Below are 12,666 nucleotides of genomic sequence, written 5' to 3'. Positions count from 1 at the left end.
TATATCTGTGGTAGGCTTAAATATGGCCCCCCAAAAGATATCTACATCCTAATCCTGGAAGATGTGAATGCTTCCTTATACAGTTGGAGGGTGGGGAATAAAAGAAGGAGAGCCTTTGTAGATATAATTAAATTAAAAATCTTGAGATGAGGAAGTTATCCTGGATAAGTGGGCTCAATGTAATCGAATGGGTCCTTATAAGAGAACAGCAGGAGCATCAGAATCAGACAAAGAGATACGATGATAGAAGCAAAGGCCAGGGTGATACAGGGCCACAAGGTCACAAGCCAAGGAATGCTGGCAGCTTGTAGAAGCTAAAAAAAGCAAGAAAATGGGTTCTCCCCTATAGCTTCCAGAAGGAATGCCCTGCCCAAACCTTGACTTCAGCCCAGTAAAACTGACTCTGCATTTCTAGCCTCCAGAACTGTGAGAAAATAAATTTCTGTTGTAAGCAACCAAGTTTTTGGCAATTTGTTATAGTAGCCATAGGAAATTAATCCAAAATCTATCACCACACGGAAGCCTTCCTCACCCAGCTCAGACCCTGATACCCCGTATTAGGCCACCACCCTCCTCACCATGCTGGGCTCCATCCTGTGGCAAAAAACCTACCGAGAGAATGACCTTCTCACCCTGCTCAAACTCGGAGACCTCATTCATGCTGGGCCACACTCTGTACAGATGCTCTCCACATCCTCCCGAGGTTCCAACTCTGCAGGCCCCACACCAGGCTGCCTTTCTGTGCGTATGTCCTCTTCCCTTTCTTTCACCCTTATAAGCATTCCAATCTGCCCTTCCATGGGTACATCTTTTTCCCATTGTTTGCAACGAAGTAAGCATCTTCTCTCTTCCCATCATAGGAGGCCAGACATTTGTTCTCTGAGAAACTAAACCAGAGAGTCTCCAGACCAGAGAATACCAGGCACCTGGGGGATTAAAGGAGTTTCTTCTGCCTTTCTCCAAGAAGGCTGTCAATCAACCCTGCACTCAACCGGAGAGGAGATTAAGGGAATCTTCTCTGGAGAAAGTGAGTAGCCTTAAAGAGGAGACCTATAGATACTGGTATTTGGAGGCACTCTCCCAACAAAGAGGCTATTCCACTGTTTATAAGTCAACAAGTTCCACTTAGGCACACAGGTTCTGATAAGGGTCTTCATATATAACACTTGATTTATTGGACAGCAAAGTACCACCTGATTATTCAGGGAAACCCAAAATTAAAGGTCTTTTAAAAAATCAAGAAGACAAAAGAACTCAGAAAAAAATAGTGCAGGGAATAGCAGAACACATTTTATTTTATTTTATTTTATTTTAACATCTTTATTGGGGTATAATTACTTTACAATGGTGTGTTAGTTTCTGCTTTATAACAAAGTGAATCAGTTATACATATACATATGTTCCCATATCTCTTCCCTCTTGCGTCTCCCTCCCTCCCACCCTCCCTATCCCACCCCTCCAGGCTGTCACAAAGCACCGAGCCAATATCCCCGTGCCATGCGGCTGCTTCCCACTAGCTATCTACCTTACTACGTTTGTTAGTGTGTATATGTCCATGACTCTCTCAGAACACATTTTAAAAGACATATCCTTAGAAAGATAAAAGAAAAATAGAATTATATAAAAGACAAATAGCAAGAAAGACCTCTTAGAAATTAAAATAAAATTGATTAAATTTTTAAACTCAGGAAAAAATGGTAACTATGCAAAATTATGGATGTGTTAATTGACCTGATTGTGGTAATCATTTCACAAAGTAAAGATGTATCCAATCAACATGTACATTTTAAATATATATAATTTTGTCAATTATACCTCAATAAAACTGGAGAAAACATTTTAAATAAATAAAAATTCAGTAGAAGAGTTGAACTTTAAAATTGAGGCTTTCTTCCACAAAGTAGAACAGAAAGACAAAGGAAATATAAAATTAGAAAGAAAAAGTGAGGAAAGACCCACCTCCTAGAGTAATGGAAATAAAACCAAAAATAAACAGATGGGACCTAATGAAACTTAAAACCTTTTGCACAGCAAAGGAAGCTATAAACAAGATGAAAAGACAACCCTCAGAATGGGAGCAAATATTTACAAATGAATCCAAGGACAAAGGATTAATCTCCAAAATATATAAATAGCTCATGCAGCTCAATATTAAAAAAACAAACAACCCAATTAAAAAATGGGCAGAAGACCTAAATAGATATCTCTCCAAAGAAGACATACAGATGGCCAAGAGGCACATGAAAAGCTACTCAACATCATTAATTATTAGAGAAATGCAAGTCAAAACTACCATGAGGTATCACCTCACACCAGTTAGAATGGGCATCATCAGAAAATCTACTAACAACAAATGCTGGAGAGGGTGTGGAGAAAAGGGAACCCTCTTGCACTGTTGGTGGGAGTGTAAACTGATACAGTCACTATGGAGAACAGTATGGAGGTTCCTTAAAAAACTGAAAATAGAATTACTGTATGACCCAGCAATCCCACTACTGGGCAGATACACACAGAAAACCATAATTCAAAAAGACACATGCACCCCAATGTTCATTGCAGCACTTTACATTGCATCTATTTACAACAGCCAGGTCATGGAAGCAACCTAAATGCCCATTGACAGATGAATGGATAAAGAAGACATGGTACATATATACAATGGAATATTACTCAGCCATAAAAAGGAACGAAATTGGGTCATTTGTAGAGACGTGGATGGACCTAGAGACTGTCATACAGAGTGAAGTAAGCCAGAAAGAGAAAAATAAATAGCATACATTAATGCATATATATGGAATCTAGAAACATGGTACAGATGAACTGGTTTGCAAGGCAGAAATAGAGACAGATGTACAGAACAAACATATGGACATCAAGGGGGGAAAGCAGGGGGTGGGATGTATTGGGAGATTGGGATTGACCTATATACACTAATATGTATAAAATAGATAGCTAATAAGAACCTGCTGTTAAAAATAATTAATTTTTTTTTTTTTTTTTTTTTTGCGGTACGCGGGCCTCTCACTGTTGTGGCCTCTCCCGTTGCGGAGCACAGGCTCCGGACGTGCAGGCTCAGTGGCCATGGCTCACAGGCCCAGCCGCTCCACGGCATGTGGGATCTTCCCGGACCGGAGCACGAACCTGTGTCCCCTGCATCGGCAGGCGGACTCTCAACCACTGCGCCACCAGGGAAGCCCAAATTTTTTTTAAAAGTGAGGAAAAAGAATATCATTCCAGGCTATATAACATCCAACTAATAGGAATTATAGAAAGAAAAATAGGGAAAACTATCAAAGATATAATGCCAAATTTATCAGAGATGAATGGCATAAACCTCAAGATTGACCCTCAATAAATAAAAGTAAAAAAAGGCTCACATCAAGACACATCATAATGAAATCTCTAAACACCAGGGATAAGCAGAAGACCCTAAAAGCTTCCAGGGAAAAGCTAGGTTGCATACAAACAGATAGGATTAGAATATAATTTTTCTATAATCTAGAATTCTATATTCAGCTACTCAATCAAACGGGAGGGTGGAATAACAATGTTTTCAGATCAGAATGGCTCAAAAATGTATTTCCCATGAACTCTTTCGTATCAGTCAGGAGAGGCCAGATTACAAGCAATGCCAAAATCTCAGCTGCTTAATTCAGCAAAGGCTTCTTTATTGGTATACCTGGAATTTATGTGAGTACAGGAGATTCTCCAGGTCAACCATCTTCCATGGCAATTTAGCAATCCAGGCTTAGTTTTGGTCTTATGACCATCTCTATACAAGGCATGGTATCTCCTCCCATGGGTAAAGAGTATGCTTTTGCACGAACTGGTACGTGTCACTTCTACTCACAGGCCACTGGCCAGAACTAGATAATGACCTATGTAGCTGCAAGGAGGCAATGAAGTGTCACCCTCCCATTTGTCCAGGAAGAGAGGAAAACTGATCATAGAGAAGTACTATAAGTGTCTACCAAATTTATTTTAAGAGGCCACTGTTGGATGTGTTAGACTCAAGCAAAGGAGTTATCCAAGAAAAGGGAAAATACGAGACACAGAAAATAAGAATTCCACATCATCAGGCCTGGAAAGCAATCAGTCCAGATTAAAGCAGGAGAATCCAGGGCTCTGGGAAAGGGGTCATGAAAGGAGGGGAAAAAAATGGAATTGACGGACTGTCTTACATGTGTGAGGATTTAGAAAAAATGATTATAGTTAGCTATAATGGAAAATATTAGAAAAGTTCTTAGAAAACAATGGAAATAAAAACTTGTGGTAATTAGGGAAAATGAAAGTTGTATAAGAAAGAAAATATAATTATATTCACTACTTGGCTTAGCAATAATATAATTTAACACAATAATGCAAACATTGACTATTACCTTGAAACAAAAACTATTATATAACTATATTGGAGTGGGAATGAAAAAAGGGGTGTAAGAGAGAGTTAAATACTCATCAGCCCATATTAAGAAGTCAATATTTAATGTCTAAAATTGGTATATCAAGGAATAAACATAGTATAGGTATTATACAACCACTCACATTGCTCCTACTGTCTCCTTTCTGAAGGTGCTGTATTCCAGGTGCTCAGCCTGGTCTGTATTCCAGGCTGAGCCACCACCCCCTCTTTATCACCTCTGCCAAGCTTCCCAGCTGGCTGGAGTTAAGGTGAAGTCCAGCACCTGGATGGCCCATACACCTCGCATGCTGAGACTGTCCATGCCAAGTCACCCTTCCACTCCTGGACTTCAATGGAATGCAACACCACAGGGTATGGGAGAAGCTTCTAGGAGGCCACCAAGGGCCAGATGGCATGATCCTGAACTACAGAAGAGTTAGCTCCCCATGGAGTGAACTCTGACCAAGGGGAAAAGGGAGATCAGAGCAAGCCAAGCAGATGAATTTCCATCCACGCAGTATTTGGGGATGGGGTTACTCATCACAACCCATGGGGACAAATCCATATGCTGAGTTGACATGCCTGCTAAGTACCCATCACGTAATGTATTACATGGCACTGCTTTGTAGCTTTCCTTGCCTCACTTCCCTTTTTTCTTACCTTCATCTACCTGGGCTTATACCACCCAAACTATCAAAACATTAACCCCTTAGTTAATCTGTTTTTAGAGAATCTAGGCTAAGACAGCATATTATTTTTATTTTTTATTTATTTATTTTTAAACATCTTTATTGGAGTATAATTGCTTTACAATGGTGTGTTAGTTTCTGCTGCATAACAAAGTGAATCAGCTATACATATACATATATCCCCATATCTCCTCCCTCTTGCGTCTCCCTCTCACTCTCCCTATCCCACCCCTCTAGGTGGTCACAAAGCCCCGAGCTGTTCTCCCTGTGCTATGTGGCTGCCTCCCAATAGCTATCTATTTCACATTTGGTAGTATATATACGTCCATGCCGCTCTCTCACTTCCTCTCAGCATACCCTTCCCCCTCCCCGTGTCCTCAAGTCCATTCTCTACGTCTGCATCTTTATTCCCATCCTGCCCCTAGATTCTTCAGAACCTTTTTTTTTTTTTTTTAAGATTCCATATGTATGTGTTAGCATACGGTATTTTTTTTTCTCTTTCTGACTTACTTGACTCTGTATGACAGACTCTAGGTCCATCCACCTCACTACACAAATAACTCAATTTTGTTTCTTTTTATGGCTTAGTAATATTATTATTATTATTATTTTTTTTTTTTTTTTGTGGTACGCAGGCCTCTCACTGTTGTGGCCTATCCCGTTGCGGAGCACAGGCTCCGGACGCGCAGGCCCAGCGGCCACGGCTCACGGGCCCAGCCACTCCGCGGCATGTGGGATCTTCCCGGACCGGGGCACGAACCCGTGTCCCCTGCATCGGCAGGCAGACTCTCAACCACTGCACCACCAGGGAAGCCCAGTAATATTATTTTTAAATACAGAGATATATACTGTCTCTGGGGAGTATGATTACAGTACCGGGAGGGTGAGACGAAAGATTATTAATTTCTTTTATATATTTTCTGATATTACTGATTTTAAAAACTATTTCCATATATTACTTTCATAAATAAAAATTAATTTAGAAAGAAAATGTATGATGATTACCATTTCATGAATTTAAAATTGCTCACATACCTTTTATAAGTTTTCCCCACAGACCAGAGAAACAAGCTAACAATTATTTTAGTAGTAGTATAGTCTCTGTAGTCATACACATATTATAGATTTTTCTAAAAAAAAAACCCTTTTAGGAAAAGTGAAGGAAGATGTCACCTTAAGATCAATACTTCCTTGTATCCTGCTTAAAGTACTATATTCTTGAAATGGCGGCAAGTGCTTTACGGCAGAGTAGCAATAAGTCAATCTATAGACTCATCCTAATGAATTATAGAGGAAAGAGAAGCAGCTAAAAAAAGAAACCGTTTTATTTTTACATTGACTGTCTTTTGAAAAATGGAACTGAGGGTGGAATTAATGATTTAATTAAACCACTTAATGTATTATTAAAGTCAATATGCCCTAGTGTTTCTGTGTAACCGTCAGCTTATCAATAAAACCTCATATTTGTTTTTGCCAAAGGATTCATAACTTTTATTAGATGTGCCTGTATTACAGAGCCTCTAATTGTTTTCAGGAAGTCATATATACCCTTATTTTATAAAACCTTTCCATTAGGGATCACAAAATTCCACTGAAAAAAAAAATCAGGCCAGGTTCTGAAGGCATGATTTATTCAGCTTGGTGTACTCCTCAACATGAGGAGCTCTATTTCTGCTCTATTCAGCAAAATATCTGTTCAGCTTTTACAGCAAAGGAGGGACGGGACTCAAGGTCACCAGAGCAAAACCCACCTGAGGCTGATGTACTCAGCAAGAAGCACTGAAGCACCAAAGATAATTTTCTCACTAGAATCTGTTAGTTCTTCCCCTTTCTTTGGGGTATGTCTTTACGCATCCCAAACTCCCCCATTTCTATAGCCAACATAAATTACTGAAAGTAAATGGCCAGTTAAGGAAAGAGGAAAATGGGTAAGAGGGGCCTCCAAGATAATTTACAAATGTGAACCCATTTATTTCATTTGAAGCATGGATATTAGATGGGAACAATTCTGGCAGAGAGGAAGAGCGTGGAAATGCAAATCCAAAGAATAAAATGTGACGCAACATGTATGCATTTCCTGCCACCCTGACTTTCCACTTATGTGGCTTTACTTACACATCTTCACTTATAAGACCTAGGACACTGTGAGACTGCAGATCAATAATCAGACAGAGGCCATGTCCTCATGCCCACACCATCCTATTAGTATTTTTGCTTTGGTCTGTGTATTGCTAGAGGGGAACTTTCCAGACAAAAGCTGCCTTTTAACTAGAAGGGAGTATCTGTCCCTGCAATGCTGACTTCTATGTTCACAGATCAAAGCCTCTGTGGGCGGGTCATGTTCCCACACTCCCTTAGGACAAGTGTCTTCTCAGGCCCCTCATTTAACAGAAAACACAGACATACAGAAGAACGCTTCAGGCCCACTCAATGTCACAGACTCATTTTCTCCACACTTTAGCCTAATGGATTTTTATGACACTTATGGCTCAAATTAAAAATTTTAAAATTCACATGTTTCACATTATTTGTTTCACAAGATATTGACCAACTGGCATGACTGACTCTATAATGTAATTGACTTGCTTTGTAATATATATATGTATATATTTTTTGGGCTGTGCCACAATACTCTGTTTATATTTTTGTCTACTCCATCTCCTCCACAATTTGTCCCTCATATGTTTTCACTCACCTTCAATCCTCTGCCTTAAGTGTTTCCATCTTCTTATTCTTGTCCTGATTATGGAATATGAAATAGGAATTGGATTCTTTTTCTCATTCTTTTCTTCTCCTGGTTGCTGCTAAGGAATACCCGATAGGGAAAAAGAAGATCAGTGTTAATACTGGCATTTTAATACATTGAAATAATATAGATATCTTCAGTAAATGCTCTTTTTTTTCCCCTACAACACAGGAAAAAAACCCACATATTCCTACCATCCATTTACAAAATTATTAACTTTCAATATTGAATTGCTCCAATATTTTTTCTGTGTAGATAATTTTAAATAAAACTGCACAAGCAATTCACACTTGCATTCTTTTAGGGAAAGAAGGGATGGAGGAAAGGAGGGAGGGAAAGAAAGGACTAAAGTTCTCTTTGACAACCATCAGACTCCTTTCTCACTTCTCCTCTTTATTCTCTGCCCCAGAGGCAACTCTCCCACACCAGGCAACCAGTAGCACAATATACATAATTAAAAAAATTTTTTCTTGCTTATATATGTATCCAGAAATAACACACTGTACATATCTGTCACTTGCTTTTTCACTCAACATTAAGTTTTTGAGCTCTATCCCTGATGATTTATATAGATCTAGGGCACTGTCATTTATAGCTTTGTCAAAAGTCCCCTCACTACTTGCTAAGGAAGTACCATTATTTACTAAGTATATAGGGGCAGCTCAGCCCTTACTCACATTAAGTCCTCTCATAAATGCAATATATTCACCATCACTGAAAAGTGGTGGTTATTTTGGCAAATTCATAGAAGGACAAATTTACAGTAAAGTCCAGATTTAAAACCAAAACGAAAACTTTCCTTTGGAAAGTTTAATTTTATACTTGAAAAAAGCATTTCTCCAGCTGTCTAAATTAAGGCACTACTAAAGTTCAATCCAAGAATACTCCTTGGCTTTGAATCAGTTGCCTTTTCTTGTGGTTGGAAAGCAGATACATTTTTTTCCCAAAAGCTCTTGCCAACATATTCTTTCCTCTAAAAGAGTTAAATAAATGTCAATAGGCAAGCCAGCTCCCTTATTATTTCCTTCACTCAGATGATCTATTTTGGTTGAAGTTTTGCATATAGAGATGCACTCACTCTTCTTGACACATTTCCAGAAAATATGCAAATAAGGCTCATAATCTTCTAAAGCCTTTTGCTCCCCTGATGTTCAATATGTAACATTCCTTCCCTTCACTGCCCTGAAGCCTTACTGTCTCTTTATTTTGATGCTCTCAGAAAAGGGTAGATGCTTTTAAAAAGTTCTTCGTTTTCATCCCTTGGCCTCATCCTACTAGTGACTGCTTTAGGAACTGTTTTCAGATAGTATCTACCTGGTTTTCCACTTATTTTGCTTCTCTAAACTCTCTTTCTGGACCCCACGGGTCCTTACCCATTAGAATTTTGATGAAAGTTCCCAAGAAAGGCACACGTATACACAACGACTCCAACATTATGCATATGTGGATCAGAAGGATGGGGGCTCTCTAGATAGCCACCTAGACCCCAGCCTTTGCCAATCAACGCTTCCCTATCTGCTGCCATTTCTGAGACTTTTCCACTGGTACAGGCATCACTGCCCCTTCTCCTTTTCCTCCTACTTTCCCAAGCTCTTGCAGTCTCAGTCTATACACACAAGGCTGCTTGGTGGTACCATTTTAGGAACCATAAAACCTGTCTTGTATGCTGCCTTTAGCTATCCATAGGATTAAAATTAGCATTTGTTGATGAGAAAAAGAAGCACAGTGAATGAAAACAGAGCAAATGCACCAAATATTGAAAAGTACACCATTTACATACAGTTAGACACGCTGGTTGACCCATTTCCCCCCAAATATTTCCCCCAAATACCCCCCAAGTATTCATTCTCTACTCCAAAATATTTCTTTCTATTCTCCACTATGAACTAGAGTGACCTAAAGGTTAAGGTCTACAGGTGTGAAAAGAAGAATTGCTGGACCAGCTCACTCCAGATACTCTGGAGAATTCAATACTGAAAACAAAGAAACATGAGCTTTTGGTTTGGGGATATCTCTTCTCCTGTGTGTTTTTTCCAGCTTTGCCAGGAATTCATTGGTGAAAGCAGGTGACGACTGAGGTAATACCCAGACAGACTCACCTTAAGCCCATCAATGACTCATCTTTGTTTCTACCGTCTGCACAATAGGAATAAAAATATAGTGATTTCTTAATCATCTCCATGTATGTTATTCTTCTGCAAAACTGATATTTAAGCTGATTTCCCTTCAACATGTTTCTGAAGGAAATTCCCCAGTCCCCAATTGACTCATACTGAGATAATACAAACCTATTTTAATATCAGCCTGAGTGAAACACACTGTAGAAGATACATATATCACCTAGAATTCTAGATGTATGCTTTTGTCAAAGGTACATAATTTAGAACTTAAAAATTTATTTTGGATGATCTGCACTTACATTACAACATATCTGGGTAGGTAATAACCCTATCTTATTGCTTGTCCCACAGAGTTTCTAGAATGAGTGTTTTGTTTGTTTTTTGGTTTTTTTGCGGTACGCAGGCTTCTCACTGCTGTGGCCTCTCCCATTGCGGAGCACAGGGTCCGGACGCACAGGCTCAGCGGCCACGGCTCACGGGCCTAGCCGCTCTGCGGCATGTGGGATCTTCGCGGACTGGGGCACGAACCCGTGTCCCCTGCATCGGCAGGCGGACTCTCAACCACTGCGCCACCAGGGAAGCCCTAGAATGAGTCTTTTTAGTACCAGAAGTGAAAACAGATGTATACTCTAGAGTCCTGCTCCATGTAATCCTGCCTCTGTGTCAGAGACAGTAAGCTGTGGTAAGTCTTTGATGGCCCCAATTATGCAGCTTTACACTAGGGTGAGAACACTAAACCCAACCTGCTCACAATGAACTCATCACCTTTCAAACACAATATCTCATGTAACCCACTACCCTCTCCTGTACCCCATAAATCTGCCAGCAAATCTGATCAGATACTCCTAAACTCTTTAATTGACGTCCACATCTTTCCTGTTCTTATTATCATTGCCCTCATCTAGAACCTTATAGTTTTATTTTCTGTTAGATTAGCATCCTCCTTCACTGTCTCCCTGGCCCTATCCATTCCCTACCTGACTGCTGAGAAATCTTCCTAAAATGCCGCTTTTATCATGTCAGGACCCTTTCCTGAAACCTCTGCTCCCCAGCAGTGGTAGGCAGTACAGTGTCTCCCAAAGCTGTCCATATCAGATATCCCTGACATGTCATATTATATGAGAAATGATACTTTGCATACATAATTAAGGCTACTGGTCTTAAAATAAGGAGATTATCCTGGTAAGCCCAATTTAATTACATAAGCCCTTAAAAACAGAAATTTCTTAGGCTGGAAGCAGAAGTTATGTAGCAGAAGGGAAAGTCAGAGAGATTCAAAACATGAGGACGCAACTCATCATTGCTGGTTCAAAGATGAAGGGAAGGATAACAAGGAATGTAAGTGGCCTAAAGGAGCTAAGAGAGGATTCCAGCTGACAGCCAGCAAGGATGTGTCCTCAGCACTATGACCACAAGAAACTGAATTTTGCCATCAGCCTGAATGAGCATGGGAACAGATTCTCCCCCAGGGTCTCTGGCTAACAGCCCAGCCCATCCAACACCTTAATTTCAGCTCTGGGAGACCCAGAACAGAGGAACCAGATTTCTGATCTACAGAACCATGAGATAGTAAATTTGTGCTGTTTTAAGTCACAAAGTGTGTGGTCATTTATTATGACAGCAAGAGAAAACTGTTGCGTCAGATAATCAATGTAAACTCTCCTTCTACTCCAAGACCCATCAAAGTCTAGGCCTACTTGACTAAGCCCAACTAATTTCCCCCTGCTCACAAACACTGGCTTTTGATTTCCACCAGGCCAGTCTCAGTTTCGTCCACAGAGCTTTTATTTTCTGGAGTAGAAAAAAAATCAGTAGAGAAATGACTGAACAGTATGAATTCAGAGAGTGTGCGGTAGATGCAGAGCTGTGCTGTCCCAATCTCCCTCAAGGAAGGACTTTCTGTCCAGCTACAGCACTACAGTCAGCAGGCAGCCCCAGCTGTCAACTCTTTGAGGATCCACTTGAGCTGTAGAAAGCCACCTTTCTCAAAGCCATACTCTTCCCAAGGAAGTTTGCATCTGCGACTAAGTGGGGAAGTGGGGATAGAGAGGTTCAGCCTTTGGGCTCAACATGGGCCACTCTGACAGGCTCTACATGAGGCTGGCTGAGGCTCTATCAGGCCACGTTGCAGTTTGACTTCTCCCTGTGCCCAATCCTGCTCCTCACTTTCTCCACAGGTTAATTCCTAATAAACAACTTGAACCCCAAACCTCATCGCAGCATCTGCTTCTGTGACAGAATAATAAGTACTAATAAGAAAATAAGGCAGGTTAAAAAGACGGTATCTGAGATAACAACCCAGAGGAATGAGCATAAAAATCATCATGCTACAAAGACTCAGAAAAGTCATACAAAAAAAAAACAACTTAAAAAATTTATGTATGAGTTTATATGAAAGTAAGAGATATCCCAAAATGCAAAAAACAAAGGCTAAACTGAAAATCAGAATAGTAAAAGTGCAAGCTGACATGGAATGCAGTACAGAGAGTAACTGGACCTGGAAATAGGACTTGATGGCCAGAAGCTTTTTTTTTTTAATTTAAGTATAGTTGATTTACAATATTGTGTTAGTTTCAGGTGTACAAAATAGTGATTTTTTTTCTGATTATATTCCATTATAGGTTATTATAATATACTGGGTATAATTCCCTGTGCTATACAGTAAATCCTTGTTGCTTATCTATTTTACATGGAATACAAAAAATAATACAA

General features: G+C 39.8%; 1 protein-coding gene across 1 annotated transcript in view; it reads right to left on the bottom strand.

The window, feature by feature from the left end:
• MACIR (macrophage immunometabolism regulator) overlaps positions 1–12,666 on the bottom strand; it is a 293,610-nt gene that overhangs the window by 120,187 nt on the left and 160,757 nt on the right. Inside the window, exon 7 of the mRNA XM_060143360.1 lies at positions 7,784–7,892. Within this exon, the coding sequence (XP_059999343.1) occupies positions 7,784–7,892 (109 nt within the window). The remainder of the gene's footprint in view (positions 1–7,783; positions 7,893–12,666) is intronic.

The sequence above is a fragment of the Lagenorhynchus albirostris genome, chromosome 3 (assembly GCF_949774975.1).
Source record: "Lagenorhynchus albirostris chromosome 3, mLagAlb1.1, whole genome shotgun sequence".
Taxonomy (NCBI): Eukaryota; Metazoa; Chordata; class Mammalia; order Artiodactyla; family Delphinidae; genus Lagenorhynchus; species Lagenorhynchus albirostris.
This window is presented reverse-complemented; position numbering and strand designations above follow the sequence as displayed.